The sequence below is a fragment of the Nerophis lumbriciformis genome, linkage group LG39 (assembly GCF_033978685.3).
Source record: "Nerophis lumbriciformis linkage group LG39, RoL_Nlum_v2.1, whole genome shotgun sequence".
NCBI lineage: Eukaryota > Metazoa > Chordata > Actinopteri > Syngnathiformes > Syngnathidae > Nerophis > Nerophis lumbriciformis.
The window spans coordinates 15,017,501-15,035,177 of NC_084586.2; the positions used below are offsets into that span (position 1 = coordinate 15,017,501).

A 17,677-nucleotide genomic window follows, 5' to 3' on the forward strand; every position below is an offset into this window, starting at 1 on the left:
TTTTTTCCCCAGATAAACACAAAAATCAAATTCATGTTCATCCAAAATACGAAAATGAGTGTTTATCTGTGTGATGACAAATTGAACCGGAAGCAGTATTTAAGCGTTTTCTTTGCGTTTAGCATGTTTTTAGCATAACGCTAACATCCTTGTTCAGCAGGAGTCCTATTTACAAAAGTCTCATTAAATAGTTTTGTTTCAGAAATAAAAATAGAAAAAATGGCCCAAAATGTGTCTTTTGATTTTTGGTGATTTAATCCCCAATTCCAACCCTTGATGCTGAGTGCCAAGCAGGGAGGTAATGGCTCCCGTTTTTATAGTCTTTGGTCTGACTCGGCCGGGGTTTGACCTCACAACCTACCCATCTCAGGGCGGACACTCTAACCACCAGGCCACTGAGTAGGATGGTGCCTGCTGATCTGTATTTGGGATCTGCATAAGTCCTGAAAATTTGTAGTCGATAAACCTCTTCTTTTTCTCTATCTTCTTGTTATGGGACATTCATCCTCCGCTGTTGCCATTTCTAATATAAAGTAGTGTAAAGTTCTTACTTATATCTGTCAGTAAACTCGCCATGAAAGCGCTAAAACATACCGGTATGGTGAGTTTACATTATTCACCCAAGGAACTTCAGTTATTAGAGAGTTCCGGTCGGACTGTTTTTCAGGGGGCACATTTCCGGCGTTGTTGTTGTTGCACTAGTCAGCCACGGATGACGAGACGCTGCTCGGTTATTGATTGAATGTTATTATAACTGTTAGATCCATCTTTTGAGACTTCTTCCACTCCCGTCCTTGCACGCTACACCGCTACAACAAAGATGACGGGGAGAAGACGCTGTCGAAGGTGAGCCACGTAAATAAGACCGCCCGCAAAACGGGGCATCCTGAAGTGACTTGAAGATGATCTGTAAAACATCATCTACGCAACATTTTGACCAAAGAACCATCATTACATGTTATTCACACCACAAGGAAGTCTTTTACATTTGGTCCGGGAAATACGGTAACATGTTTCCTGGTCGATTAGTGGAAAATCTTGCTCTATCAATGGGGTTGGGACCATCAGTTGTGTTGTGAATGAGAAGGCGTGTCCAAATGTTTGGCCTGTACTGTATGCACCAGTGACGTGCGGTGAAGTTGATGGCTGGTGAGGCACTGACTTCATCACAGTCAGATTTACAAACATATGAAGCCTAAAGAGTATCTTATTCACCATTTTATTGGCAGCAGTTAACGGGTTATGTTTAAAAGCTCATACCAGCATTCTTCCCTGCTTGGCACTCAGCATCAAGGGTTGGAATTGGGGGTTAAATCACCAAAAATGATTCCCGGGTGCGGCGCCGCTGCTGCCCACTGCTCCCCTCACCTCCCAGGGGGTGATCAAGGGGATGGGTCAAATGCAGACGACAAATTTCATTACACCTAGTGTGTGTGTGACAATCATTGGTACTTTAACTTTACACATACAAACTGTAGCACACAAAAAAGCACATTTAATAAAAAAAAACGTTATTATGGTCTTACCTTTACTTATAAATTAAGTCCATGCGCCGCAACTAAAGCCCTCACTTAAACTTTCCACGTGCAAGATTGAATCTATTTTAAAAAGTGTAACCGAGGGTTTATAAATGTTGCCTATACTGTATGAAACTACAAAATAACAAACATGGAGGCTCCAGTTTACACGAGGACCACTTTATTTACCTTCTTTCAAAAACTTCCGCTCCACTCCGTGTCATCACTTCCGCTCTTAGCGCCTTCAAAATAAGAGCTCAAGGCATATACTGTATAACAGCGCATAACAGGAACTTAACATCACAAAGAGGAAAGCCCATGAAAATAGGTTACAAAAGTTATTTATTAAGAAGCCAAAAAGTGCAAAAACAATAATGTTCGTGTTGGAGGAGTTGTGAATTAGGTGCACCTGCAGTCTGCAGGTGTACCTAATGTTGTGGCCCTGCAGTCATTCACAACTCCTCCAACACGAACATTATTGTTTTTGCACTTTTTGGCTTCTTATGGAATAACTTTTTTAAATAGATTCAGTCTTGCACGTGGAAAGTTTAAGTGTGGGCTTTAGTTGATATAACAATTCTACGGCGGGGGTGCAGGAGGCGGGATTACTGGAGCCGCAGCCAGTGCGTCTTTTGCAGCCGTTTTATGATCGCTCAGCACAAGAAATACGTTACACACATACAGTTGTTGACAAAATACACTGTACATTATATACCTCAGCTAACTAAACTATGGAAACGTATAATATAATTCATATAGCAATACGGTCTCACTGCACAGCAGGCCAGCAGTTAGCCGAGTCTGGAATCCATGTTGAGGCACTGAGTGACGTGCCTCAACTGGCTGCTGTTCACCGCACCGTCTCTTCTCAGTATTTGAACGGCAAATGTGAAAATTCAGCGATTTTGAATAAAAATAATCTAAAACTGGTGAAGTTAAATGGAAAATAACTTTATAGTATAATCACTGGATACATATAACAATTTAATTAATTGTTTTTCTTTTTACATTTTTTTTCTTTTCATGATGGTAGGTGAGGCCGCGCCTCACCTGCCTCTAGTGACTGCACGTCACTGGTATGCACCTATTCTTAACATGGTATTTATAAATCGTCATGACTATCAACTGCACCGAACAGAGTTGACGCCTGTGTTTTCGTCACGCTTGCGTATTTGATGCCAAATATGCACTCTATTCCATGACTGCAGGAATAATAATTGGGTGTGGGTGTGTTTGCACATGTGTGTGTAGGCCTTGCCCTGTCAGTGGTGGTGTTACAGGTGCCATATCCAGTACGCTCAGTCAGATGCAAGGTGATGGCCATTTGCAAGACTTGGAATTTGCTGGTTGCTCTCTTGATCGCCGTTGTTCTTTTCGTGACGCATCAGTCACAGTTATCCTGTGACATAAGGTAAATATCCTTTTTTTGCTCCCATTAAGGCTGGCCTGGGCAATTATTTTGACTAGGGTGGGGGCGAAACTTAGAGAAAAAAATGTGTCTGGGGGTTGGCATATCTGATTTTTAGGAACACTAATACAAAACCTCACAATCATGTCTGATTGAATGCTAAAAATTTTATGACAGACCGCCTTAAAACACTTACTGAATGAGACACCCAGAATGTACATGAAAATACAGAATGTGGGATTTACAATATTAACTACGAACGATAAAACACTGAATATTGACATCATATGAACGTCACCCTCCCTCTCGATCAAAATATTTTACAATTAAGCAAAACACAACAAAAATCCAACAAACACAGCGAAATATGAACGCGAAGGGTAAAATAAATCCACCTACAATCTGATATATCACTAAGCTTTAGAACTTTGTTGTAAAAATCTCCTCCCACGCATTTCAGGCTGGCCACTCTGGAAGCACTCTGTGGAAACGCTCCCCACCCACACTGCTTGGTGCCTCGTTTAAGCTGCTGTGACTTAGATTACCATAGTAAGTAATTAGTGTCAGGTTCAAACACTGATGACATCTGTTAAACAAGACAAGAGGCAAATAATTAATAAGAGACGGAATAAAATTTGACTCAATTTGAGGAGAAACGTCTGGGCTGTACTCTTGTACAGTCTCCAGCACGCTTTGGCGAAAGATTGTACGCCACCTTTTTTATTTGGACTTTCCCTGATTACATGGCGACAGCTGTTTCTAAGGGAGGGGGTCGTAAACAGCCATCGTCTTTGGTTACAGAACAGTTCAAAGAAAAGGTCGTAAAAGAGTTCACGGAAAAGGTTGTAAAAGAGTTCACGGAAAAGGTCGTAAAAGAGTTCACGGAAAAGGTCGTAAAACAGTTCACAGAAAAGGTCGCCTTGAGGGGAGTCAGGCCCTGCTTCCTCTTCGCTTTGTAGTTCTTGGGTCTAGACGATAGCTTTCCGTTGATTACAATACATGAAAGAAACAGAACACCTTCATGTTGCTTCCCATCCTACAACAGTGGAGTTTTACAAGCCTTCTTCTTGGTAGGTTCAAAGACAGCTTTTGTCTTCTCGCCGGGAACTCATTTCAACACAAAGTTTTGTGATAACTTAGATACAATTATTCTGACAATTAGATTACCATAGTAACTAATTAGATTACCATAGTAACCAGTATATCATGCAAAAGCACAGATTCAAACCATTGAAATACTTTGTATAGTTCAAGCTAATTTGAAAACATCACTGCACTTCATAATGGCAGCTACAGTTTCGATCTTAAAGAGCTAAAACATTTTTGGGGGAATGTCCGGCGGGCCAGGTGAGGTACTTTAGGTATAAGGTGTCTAAAGTGAGCCCTAGCAGCCAATTTAACCGCGTCAACTGCGGAAAGTGCTGCGACCGCCCTCGTCTTTTGCCGTGATGCCCCAAAAACTTGACCAACATTTGCAGCAAGAACATGCCGTGACCACCCTTGCTTTTTTACTTGTTAATGGACTATGGATGTAACGGTAAACGGTATAATGATAATTTGCGATAAAACCCCCGACGGTTAGTTATACCGTTTAATTTTCTAATTACCGAAAAAACGATTTTTTTTAATGCATTTTCGGCAACAGGAAGTCAAGCGCATGCGCACTAGCGTCGTTTGACTTGATAATCATGGCTGACTAACTACACAGACTTTGCTCCGGAGATTTCCCCTCGGAGTAAACAGAGCCAAGCGCTTGCTTTAACCTCATTTTCCCTCGCTTCCGGCCGTGTGTTTAAGAGTGCACTGCTGTGTTTAGATGGAGACAGGTGTTGACAATATTGGAGACACTTGTCCCCACACTAAAAGTATACAGTGAAGGAGAAAACTATTTGATGTTTTGCAGCAGGCGATGAAACATTGTCACAACTTGTTTATAAAGTCTTTACTTTGTTGACTGGGATGTTCACTGCAAACTGTATCTGTGTTCATATATAAAGCTTTTTTTTTTAAAAAGTGCTATATTAAATATACCGTATTTTCCGCACCATAAGGCGCCCTGGGTTATAAGCCGCGCCTTCAATGAACGGCATATTTCAAAACTTTGTCCACCTATAAGCCGCCCCGTGTTGTAAGCCGCATCTAACTGCGCTAAAGGAATGTCAAAAAAACAGTCAAATAGGTCAGTCAAACTTTAATAATATATTAAAACCAGCGTGATGTGGGCGCGCATGGAATCGTATATCAACATGGACGAAGCTGCGTGAAAAAAGCCACCCGGCCTCTTCGCGTAAACTTAAACTTACCTTAACCACTCGCTCATCTTTTCTTCATCCATCCCTTCGAGTTAGCTTTTTTGATGACGCCGGCTGGAAAGGTCTCTTTTGGCAAGGTCTTCCTTTTGAATATCACCATGGGTGGAAGTTTCTGGCCATTAGCATGGCAAGCTAGAACCACAGTGAAGGATGACTTCTCATTCCCTGTGGTGCAAATATTCACCGTACGTGCTCCCGTTGTATCCACAGTGCGGTTCACAGGAATATCAGTTGCTGTGAAATAGTAATCCGTGTGCGGATGGAGAGATTGCGTCTTTTCATGAACCGGATCCCTGTCGTTTAGTAGGAGCCATTTTGTGGTCTTTACAGATGTAAACACACAAAGGAAATGAAACGTACGGTAATATCCGCGCGCTTTTTCTTCTTCTACGCGGGCGGGTGGTTGCTTACAGTAGAAGAAGAAGCGCTTCCTGTTCTATGGGGGCGGGTGCTTACCTTGGCAGTTGCTTGCGTAGAAGAAGAAGCGCTTCCTGTTCTACCGGGAAAAAAGATGGCGGCTGTTTACCGTAGTTACGAGACCGAAACTTTATGAAAATGAATCTTAATATTTATCCATATATAAAGCGCACCGGGTTATAAGGCGCACTGTCAGCTTTTGAGAAAATTTGTGGTTTTTAGGTGCGCCTTATAGTGCGGAAAATACGGTAGTTTTATTAAACTAGAAATTGAATATTATATATAGTATTAATTACATGATTTATTTCTTTAAATAATTGCTTTTTTGATTATGATATATGATTATATACTGTCTTAGAAATAAAATACAGATATATAATATACAAAACCCAAAACCAGTTAAGTTGTCAAGTTGTGTAAATGGTAAATAAAAACAGAATAAAATGATTTGCAAATCCTTTTCAACTTATATTCAATTGAATAGACTGCAAAAACAAGATATTTAATGTTCACACTGAGAAACTTTTTTGCAAATAATCGTGAACTTAGAATTTAATGGCAGCAACACATTGCAAAAAAGTTGTCACAGGGGCATTTTTACCACTGTGTTACATGGCCTTTCCTTTTAACAACACTCAGTAAACGTTTTGGAACTGAGGAGACACATTTTTGAAGCTTTTCATGTGGAATTCTTTCCCAATCTTGCTTGATGTACAGCTTAAGTTGTTCAACAGTCCGGGGGTCTCCGTTGTGGTATTTTAGGCTTCATAATGCGCCACACATTTTCAATGGGAGACAGGTCTGGACTACAGGCAGGCCAGTCTAGTACGCACACTCTTTTCCTATGATGCCACGCTGTTGTAACACGTGCAGAATGTGGCTTGGCATTGTCTTGCTGAAATAAGCAGGGGCGTCCATGATAACGTTGCTTGGATGGCAATATATGTTGCTCCAAAACCTGTATGTACCTTTCAGCATTAATGGTTCCTTCACAGATGTGTAAGTTACCCACTAATACACCCCCATACCATCACAGATGCTGGCTTTTGAACTTTGCGCCTATAACAATCCGAATGGTTCTTTTCCTCTTTGGTCCAGAGGACACGACGTCCACAGTTTCCAAAAAACAATTTAAAATATGGACTCGTCAGACCAAAGAATACTTTTCCACTTTGCATCAGTCCATCTTAGATGAGCTCGGGCCCAGCGAAGCCGGCGACATTTTTCTGGGTGTTGTTGATAAATGGCTTTCGCGTTCGCACAGTAGAGTTTTAACTTGCACTTACAGATGTAGCGGCAAACTGTCGTTACCGACAGCGGTTTTCTGAAGTGTTCCTGAGCCCATGCGGTGATATCCTTTACACACCGATGTCACTTTCTGATGCACGCATTTGCTCACAAAGTGGTGACCCTCGCCCCGTCCTTGTTTGTGAATACCTGAGCATTTCATGGAAGCTGCTTTTATACCCAATCATGGCACCCACCTGTTCCCAATCGGCCTGTTCACCTGTGGGAGGTGCCAAATAAGTGTTTGATGATGATGATTCATCAACTTTCTCAGTCTTTTTTGCCACTTGTGCCAGCTTTTTTAAAACATGTTGCATTTTTCCAGTCTGCTGCTCTTTGTGGGCAAAACATTAGACACCCTTGCTGGGGCTTATTCATTATTTCACATTCTTTTCTCCCGACTATAGTCCACCTACCTGGACCACTTTCTCAAGGAAATTGGATCTGGTCCCGGCGGGCCGTTGGTCCGAGACGAATGCCACCGGCTGGGCTCAGGAGGGAAGCTCCACGGTATTCAGTGAAGCAAAGTACGACTCAACGGTGACCTCCACTCGCCCCACAAAGGTGGAAAGTGAGCAAGGGACCAATCCCGAGACCCCCATGCCCATCCTGCTGCCACAAAACTTCTCAAAGTCTCCAGTGTGGGAGTTAGACGACGTTTACAACCAGGATGCTGCACCCAGACAGTCGGTAAGAGAGAAGAAGAGAAGTGACTGAATTGAATCATTTAACAACTAAACGTGCTGCCATTTTTTTTCTTCTTCTTTTTACCTAGACGTGCCAACAATCCCTCAGGAATTCCCAGGATGAGAGCTTCAGGAAGGCATTCCTTCCCAACATTCGCTTGTTCCTGCACAAAGACAACATCAACATGAGCGAGTGGAACAGACTCTCTCACTTCAGAAGTCCCTATGGCTTCATGGGCTTCACTTACGACGGTACGCATGTTTGACTCTTAATCCCATCATCATACTCGTTGCGTGCGCGGCCACAAACAATGCCCTGATGAAAATGATGTCATTAACATAATTGCCCCCCCAAAAATAAAAATAAAAACAAAACAAAGAAACATAATTGCCAACATGCCAGACCATTTTATCCCAAGCTGCTGGGGTTGGCAACCCGTGGCTCTTTAGCGCCGCCCTAGTGGCTGCCTGGAGTTTTTTTTTAAATACATTAAAATGAAAAAAAGATTGGGGGGGGGGGGAGGGAATATATTTTATGTTTAAGGGTGGCCACATGCGTGGACAGCACCTTTTAGCTCTTATTTCCAAAATTGTGTACACTACTGAATTGGGGTCTTATGGCCGCATATGTGGACACTTATACTGCCATCTGGTGGTGTCAGAAGAGTATAACATACAATGGAATTTGGGGAAAAAAATTGTAAAATTAAGAATTAGCATGTCACTAAACATGAAGTACACGTTTGTGTACTTATGGACTAAGTACATCATATCAAAAGATGATTCTTAGTTTTATTCTAATTAGGGTCCAATAAGTACGGAGCCCCTAAAGAGACATAGGGGAAAACATTTTTTTTTAAATAATTTTTAATTTTTTTTAATTTTTTTTTAGACATGTATCTCGTGCGCACGAGAGACGATCTCGTGCGCAAGAGAAACTCTTTATAAAGTTATAAAAAAAAAAATAATAATAATAATATTTTTTTTTTTTAGACATGTATCTCGTGTGCATGAGAAAGTTTCTCGTGCGCACAAGATACATGTCTAAAAAAAAAATTATAAATGTTTTTTTTTTTATAACTTTATAAAAAGTTTTTTCGCGCGCACGAGAAACTTTCTCGTGCGCACAAGAAACGATCTTGTGCGCAAGAGAAACTTTTTATAAAGTTATAAAAATAATAATAATAATAATTTTTTTTTAGACACGTATCTCGTGCGCATGATAAAATTTCTCATTCATGTCTAAAAAAAATATATATATATATATATTTTTTTATAACTTTATAAAAAGTTTCTCGTGCGCACGAGATACATGTCTAAAAAATATATAGTATTTAACATTTTTTTTTATAACTTTATAAAAAGTTTCTCGTGCGCACAAGATAATTTCTCGTGCGCACAAGATACATGTCTAAAAAAAAAATTATAAATGTTTTTTTTTTTATAACTTTATAAAAAGTTTTTTCGCGTGCACGAGAAACTTTCTCGTGCGCACGAGAAACGATCTCGTGCGCAAGAGAAACTTTTTATAAAGTTATAAAAATAATAATAATAATTTTTTTTTAGACATGTATCTCGTGCGCATGATAAAATTTTTCATTCATGTCTAAAAAAAAATATATAATTTATTTAATTTTTTTATAACTTTATAAAAAGTTTCTCGTGCATGTCGTATCGGTCGTACATGTCTAAAAAATATATATTATATTAATTTTTTTTTTATAACTTTATAAAAAGTTTCTCGTGCGCACGAGATAATTTCTCGTGCGCACAAGATACATGTCTAAAAAAAAATTATAAATGTTTTTTTTTTATAACTTTATAAAAAGTTTTTTCGCGCGCACGAGAAACTTTTTATAAAGTTATACATTTAAAAAAAAAAAATATATATATTTTTTAGACATGTATCTCGTGCGCAAGAGAAACTTTTATAAAGTTATAAAAAAAAAATTTTAAAAAAAATTTTTTTTAGACATGTATCTCGTGCGCATGATAAAGTTTCTCATTCATGTCTAAAAAAATATATATAATTTTTATTTTTTATTTTTATAACTTTATAAAAAGTTTCTCGTGCGCACGAGATACATGTCTAAAAAATATATATTATTTTTTAATTTTTTTTTATAACTTTATAAAAAGTTTCTCGTGCGCACGAGATACATGTCTAAAAAAAAAAATATATATATATTAAAAAATATATTTCCCCCATGTCCCTTTAGGGGCTTCGTAAATAAGCCCAAATAGCAAAGAGAAATAAAAAAAGCATGTAAACAATGTGATTGATTGATTGAAACTTTTATTAGTAGATTGCACAGTTCAGTACATATTCTGTACAATTAACCACTAAATGCTAACATAAGTTTTTCAACTTGTTTAAGTCGGGGTCCACGTAAATCAATTCATGGTATATTGGGCCTTAAGAAGTTAAAATTACTTTCTGTATGAGGACAAATATGACACAAACCTTCCTAATTGTTAGAAAGACAACTGTTTAGCATGTTTGTGTTTATGCTTCACTGATGAGACTATTTTGCGAGCGCCGTTTTGTCCTACTCATTTCGGCGGACCTTGAACTCAACAAGGTTGTGTGGACTGTGACGCAGCAGTTTTCTTTACATGTCCAACTTTCCCCGACGCTGCCGCAGAAAGACGTGTTTTATGCCACGCCTTTGTCTCATTTTGTGCACCAAACGTTTCATGCTGTGCGTGAATGCACAAAGGTGAGCTTTGTTGGTGTTACTGACTTCTATGGAGTGCTAAGCAAGGCATATTTGGTCAGTGCGAGACTGCAAGCTAATCAATGCTAACATGCTATTTAGGCTAGCTGTATGTACATGTTGTATCATTATGTCTCGTTTGTAGGTATATTTGAGCTCATTTGTGTATTTAATTTATATGTGCATGTCTCCTGAGTCAGGAGACATGCATTTTTTTGTTTAAATGGGAAAGTACCAACTTCAAGACATTCCACCATTGTGGAAATTCCAATTATAATTTTTCCAAGTTAAAAAAAATTCCAGGATTTTCCGAAATTCCCAATGTTTTGTGAAATTCCCACTGAAATGAATTGCCCAATGCATACCTGCCAACTACTCCGGTTTTCCCGTAATTAGTACGGTTTTCATCAACCTATTCCGGGTTACGGTTGCAGTGATTAAAAATACGTTTTTTCATTAATTAAATTATTAATTTTTTTTTTAAGTTTTATTCACGAAATCGCGTAACAACAATGACAATCGACACTGCTTCCCGTAACTTCCTATCGAGCCATTCCGAATGCCATGCGCGAGGCTATTTATAGCACCGCTGTCAAGCACGAGGCACCAGTTGCCATTGTTTCCAAACGAGCGAACGATCATGGAATCAGCCGGAGAAAAATCGCAAACGAGTCTTAAACCGAAAAGAAAACTGCAGTCATTCCGTGAAGAATATTCAAAAGCCTATCCGGGAATAATTATCCGTTCCAAAAAGGGTGAAAACTACGCGAATTGCACCTTGTGCAGACAAGATTTTTCGATCGGACACGGAGGAATTAGCGATGTAAAAGACCACGTTGGGACAAAAAAACACAAGTCTAATGCCGTTGCTAGCGATACAAGTGGAAAACTTTCAACGTTTTTCGTCGCCCAAACAGATTCTTTGGATGTGATAAATGCCGAAGTTTTATTTATGATGCTATTGAATTACATTTTAATGAAGTAAATTTATCATAAAGTTACCATATCATTTTTGCAGTATGATCAATCTGATAGAATAAATTTGGATTTTAGCCACAAAAAGGTAATGACACCAATGTTATCTATTGGAATTGTTTAGTACTGTTATACTGTTAAAAGTGTTTGTACTATTTATGCTTTCAAGTCCAAGTTGAAGAAATCTTGTTAAAGGTTGACAGCATAACTACCAAAATACAGAATTATGTCCTTAATATTTTTGCAGTGCTATTTCTGTTGAAAAGTTCAAATGATTACATTAGAGATGTGATGTGCCACTTTTCAAGTGTCTGATGGCTTAAATTAATTTTCATTAATTTTTCATATTTTGAATTCTTTTGAAAGGCTTACAAAAAAACTACATTTGAATTGTAATTCCATGCTATTGACAGGACTATTAATTTTAATGAAGTTAGCTTACCATGTTTACAGTATGATAATTGTGATAGAAATGTGAATTTTAGGCACAGAATATTTTTTACAATTGAACAAGGCAGTAGATTATACAAGCTTGGACAGAAAGTTAATAATGACACCAATTTTTTTTTTAATGGAATTGTTTAGTACTGTTTTACCATTTGTTTACTGTAAAAAGTGTTTATACTGTTTATACTTTCAATTAACAAATTGAAGTCTTGTGAAAGGTTGACAGGATAACTGGCATTAACTGTCAAAATAATTTCAAACTATTGAAGTTAGCTTACAGAATAAACATGTCAATCAACCCATATGATTTTTGCTGTAATATTTTTGTTTTGAAAAGTCACTGTGACTGATAGAAAAGTGATGGTTTTAGCAACATTTTAACCTGTCTGAATGCTAATAATCATTTTGCGTCGGGGGGCAAACCCCCCACCAGGACTTTGTCCTGGACCTACCGGGGCCTGCGGCCCCTGGACCCTGTCTACTAGGTTTTTCTGATTTCAAAAGTTGGCAGGTATGCCAATGTAGCGTAAAGTTCTAACTTATATCTGTAAGTACACTCGCTATGGAAGCGCTCAAAACTACCAGTGTAGAGAGTTTACATTATTCACCCATGGAACTTTAGTTATTAGACCAAAGACTATAAAAATGGGAGCCATTACCTCCCTGCTGGCACTCTGCATCAAGGGTTGGAATTGGGGGTTGAATCACCAAAAAATGATTCCCGCTCACTGGTCCCCTCACCTCCCAGAGGGTGATCAAGGGTGATGGGTCAAATACAGAGAATAATTTCGCCACACCTAGTGTGTGTGTGACAATCATTGGCACTTCAACGTTTTAACTTTAGAGAGTTCCGGTCGGACGGGTTTTCACGGGACACATTTCTGGCGTTGTTAAACATTAAATAACGTACAATTACACAGATCACAATAAGAAAATATTGAATAAATTACACTTACACAAACCAAAGTACAAGATGAATATCAGAAAAGGCAAAACACTTAAAAATGACAGGTTTTTAAGATTAAGATTGTAAGGAAGATCGGTAGCTAACTCAACTATCCATCCATCCATCCATTTTCTACCGCTTGTCCCTTTTGGGGTCGCGGGGGGTGCTGGAGCCCATCTCAGCTGCATTCGGGTGGAAGGTGAAAAAATAGTATGACGCGTATGTTAAAATGTATGTAGAAAAACATGTAAATAATACATGAATAAATGAATAAAATGTAACACGGCGACAATAATATTAATAAAAAGCAATGCATAAAATGTAAAATAACAGATGATGAAATGATGATAATGATAAAGAATCTGCACAAATTGTTTGTTCCTTTTTGTTTTGTAGGTTAAAGTGTTTAATATATTATACTTCTGAGTTAATGTTGCTGATTAAACTGAATTGGTTATTATTTATTGAGTTTAATACATTTTATTTTTCAGTATAAAATTAATGAAGTCAGTCAAAATGTTCATAGTTTAGATAAGTATCTTGTTTTTTTTATTTCAGGCAAATTGATGGACTTAAAATATTTTCTGTTAAAAAACATCCATCCGTCCATCCATTTTCTACCGCTTAGTCCCTTCGGGGGCGCTGGATCCTATCTCAGCTACAATCGGGTGGAAGGCGGGGTACACCCTGGACAAGTCGCCACCTCATCGCAGGGCCAACACAGATAGACAGACAACATTCACACTCACATTCACACACTAGGGCCAATTTAGTGTTTCCAATCAACCTATCCCCAGGTGCATGTCTTTGGAGGTGGGAGGAAGCCGTAGTACCCGGAGGGAACCCACGCAGTCACGGGGAGAACATGCAAACTCCACACAGAAAGATCCCGAACCCGGGATTGAACTCTGGACCTTCGTATTGTGAGGCACATGCACTAACCCCTGGTCCACAGTGCTGCCGCTAACTCAACTAACTACAGAATATTTTTTTTCCTCATCCTGCTACACTTAAATGCTCCAACCCATGCCAACATTTTCAACAAATGTACAATTACACTTTACAAAACAGTTTACAATTATACAAACCAAAATTACAAAAGACAAAATATTTTACAGTTACACAAACCAGTAGATAACCGTATACAATGTATTATTTTAATTAGTTTTCATGGAGAGAAAAAAAACAATTTTTTTAAGGTGTGGTGGCTTTTATTTTGCCATGGCGCCATGCCATCATCAATTACATGTACCCATACCTTGTCAAGAGAAGTTGTATGTGACTCATATTTGTGTTTTATGAGTTTCATTTTGGTGTGTGCAATTGAAAATTGTGTAGTATTTTATTATTTAGATTTCCGTAACTGGTTTGTTTCATGAAATGTAAAAGTGTTTTGCACTTCCACCCACTCTAATGACCAGATTTAGAGTTCATAAAGACAAATACAATTTATTGTAAGAGAGACGCTGGCACCGTTTTGGTGGAATTGGCCTTGTATAAATAAATATAAGGAAAGTTGAAGTTTTTTTTCCTTTATTTTCTCAGACGTCATGTCGTCCGTGAAGTTGATCACAAGGGCAAAGGAGCCTCTCCTCTCCCCAAAGCCAGGCGGTGATGGCTGCATTCGTTGCGCTGTGGTGGGAAACGGTGGGATCCTCAACGCATCCAAAATGGGCAAAGAAATCGATGCACACGATTACGTCTTTCGGTAAAGGCATTTTTTTTTTTTTTTTTTGAGCACGTGTAATATTTCCACTCTCGCTCGGATGCGGACTGACGGGATGCTCACATAACTCAGTTTAAATGAAGATTCAATCGCAATCCTCACAAAGGTTTAAAAAATAAAAATAAAAAACTTAAATAAAAATATAACAAAAAGCAGTGAAGTTGGCACGTTGTGTAAATGGTAAATAAAAACAGAATAAAATGATTTGCAAATCCTTTTCAAATTATATTCAATTGAAGAGACTGCAAAGACAAGATATTTAACTTTCAAACTGGTCAACTTTAGTATTTTTTGCAAATATTAGCTCTTGGAATTTGATGCCTGCAGCATGTTTCAAAAAAGCTGGCACAAGTGGCATAAAAGACCAAGAAAGTTGAGGAATGCTCATCAAACACTTATTTGGAACATCCCACATGTGAACAGGCTAATTGGGAGCAGGTGGGTGCCATGATTGGGTGTAAAAGCAGCTTCCATGAAATGCTCAGTCATTCACAAACAAGGATGGGACGAGGGTCACCACTTTGTGAACAAATGCGTGAGCAAATTGTCCCAACAGTTTAAGAACATAATTTCTCAACCAGCTATTGCAAGGAATTTAGGGATTTCATAATCTACAGTCCGTAATATCATCAAAAGGTTCAGAGAATCTGGAGAAATCACTGCACGTAACATTGAATGCCCGTGACTTTCGATCCCTCAGGCGGTACTGCATCAAAAAGCAACATCAGCGTGTAAAGGATATCACCACACGGGCTCAGGACTTTAGAAAACCACTGTCAGTAACTACAGTTGGTCGCTACATCTGCAAGTGCAAGTTAAAACTCTACTATGCAAAGCCAAAGCCATTTATCAACAACACCCACACATACACGCGGCCCTAATGACAACAACGAAACAATGGCACGGCACTGAAGTATGAGGAAAAAAGCCAACTTTGAGGTGTTCACACAAGAGCAAACTGTGGCTCCATTTAGTGGTACGCCGGTAAAAAAAATCACTTAATTAAATGTTCAAACACAGCATTACTGTTCAAACTGTGAGTAATGTTACAGTGGCCAAAATATTAAATATACTCGTTAAATAAAACTTTTGCCTCGTTTTTAATGACTATTCAGGCCTACTCTGCTACTGTGTTCTAACGTTGATCATTGTGGTGGTACTTGGAGAGCCAAGTGTTTGAGAACCACTGCACTGGAGAATAACTGAAATGAACGCCATAAAAAAATAGTATGACGCGTATGTTAAAATGTATGTAGAAAAACATGTAAATAATACATGAATAAAATGTAACATGGCGAGAATAATATTAATAAAAAGCAATGCATAAAATGTAAAATAACAGATGATGAAATGATGATAATGATAAAGAATCTGCACAAATTGTTTGTTCCTTTTTGTTTTGTAGGTTAAAGTGTTTAATATATTATACTTCTGAGTTAATGTTGCTGATTAAACTGAATTGGTTATTATTTATTGAGTTTAATACATTTTATTTTTCAGTATAAAATTAATGAAGTCAGTCAAAATGTTCATAGTTTAGATAAGTATCTTGTTTTTTTTTTATTTCAGGCAAATTGATGGACTTAAAATATTTTCTGTTAAAAAACATCCATCCATTTTCTACCGCTTAGTCCCTTCGGGGTCGCGGGGGGCGCTGGAGCCTATATCAGCTACAATCGGGCGGAAGGCGGGGTACACCCTGGACAAGTCGCCACCTCATCGCAGGGCCAACACAGATAGACAGACAACATTCACACACTAGGGCCAATTTAGTGTTTCCAATCAACCTATCCTCAGGTGCATGTCTTTGGAGGTGGGAGGAAGCCGGAGTACCCGGAGGGAACCCACGCAGTCACGGGGAGGACATGCAAACACACCATAGTCCACGTCCTGACAGATGTCGCCAGCCCTATCAGGACGTGGACTATGGTGTGTTTGTTTTCCCGAGATCCAAGTAAAGCTGGACTGGTCATGGCGTGAAGGTAAATACATATTTATTTAAAACACTAACAAACTACAAAACAAAGGAAGCAAACAAAAGGCGCGCACAAGGGCGGAAATACAAAAACTTGGCTAATGAAACAAAAACTAGGACAAAGGCAAAACTATGGACGTAAAACTAATAAACACTTACTGTGGCATGGCATGAAGCATGAATAACAAGTGTCAGGAATGTGCAGAGCATAAATGCGGGGTGTCGCCAGAAAAGACAAACTGAAAACAATGAACTTAAATACTACAGACATGATTAGTGAAAACAGGTGCGTGACTCAAAACGTGAAACAGGTGCGTGACGTGACAGGTGAAAACTAATGGTTGCTATGGTGACAAAACAAACAAAAGTGCACAAAAAGTCCAAAAACCAAACCGAACATGACTAAAACAAAACATGATCACACAGACATGACATAGATGATGTTTTACAGATCATCTTCAAGCCGCTTTCTGACTGTCGCTTCAGGATGCGCCGTTTTGTGGGCGGTCTTATTTACGTGGCTCACCTTCGACAGCGTCTTATCCCCCGTCATCTTTGTTGTAGCGGTGTAGCGTGCAAGGACGGGAGTGGGAGAAGTGTCAAAAGATGGATGTAAGTGTTTTAATGACATTCAGACTTTACTTCAATCAATAACGGAGCAGCATCTCCTCATCCGTGGCTCACTAGTGAAACAACAAGGCCGGAAATGTGTCCCGTGAAAAAACGTCCGACCGGAACTCTCTAATAACTAAAGTTCCTTTAGTGAATAATGTAAAGTCACTACACCGGTATGTTTTAGCGCTTTCATGGCGAGTTTACTGACAGATATAAGTAAGAACTTTACACTACTTTATATTAGAAATGGCAACAGCGGAGGATGAATGTCCCATAACAAGAAGATAGAGAAAAAGAAGAAGCTTATGACAACGGTGTCCCCACGGACTACAATGGCGGACGCGCGCACATTTTCAGTACTTATGCAGATCCCAAATACAGATCAGCAGGTACCAGAAGCTAAGAAAAGTTGGTTTTGCATAATATTGCGAAACAAAACGCCAGATAAAGTCTGCTAATAGGTGCCATTTTGAGGTCATTACAAATACACCATAGTAATACTCGTATGTTTAATGCGCCGACAATCCTTCAAGCGGTGCGGCTTCATAGCTTACCAAAGTCGTACTAAAACATTTTGACAGATTTTTGAACGCCGTGTGTAATGTTCTATATTCTCAATGGAACATTTAAAGTTTTGGTGTTGTTTACT

At 38.8% G+C, this 17,677-nt stretch overlaps 1 protein-coding gene across 2 annotated transcripts in view; it reads left to right on the plus strand.

Annotated features, from left to right (window-relative positions):
* Positions 1 to 2,812: 2,812 nt before the first annotated feature.
* Positions 2,813 to 17,677, plus strand: part of LOC133577793 (alpha-N-acetylgalactosaminide alpha-2,6-sialyltransferase 2-like) — a 37,759-nt gene continuing 22,894 nt past the window's right edge. For both annotated transcript variants that reach the window (XR_009811767.2, XM_061931816.1), the window contains exons 1-4: positions 2,813 to 2,928; positions 7,349 to 7,631; positions 7,717 to 7,879; positions 14,258 to 14,420. Coding sequence is in view for 1 of the 2 variants with exons in the window: in XM_061931816.1 (XP_061787800.1) it covers positions 2,834 to 2,928; positions 7,349 to 7,631; positions 7,717 to 7,879; positions 14,258 to 14,420 (704 nt within the window). In the remaining variant the exon portion in view is untranslated. The remainder of the gene's footprint in view (positions 2,929 to 7,348; positions 7,632 to 7,716; positions 7,880 to 14,257; positions 14,421 to 17,677) is intronic.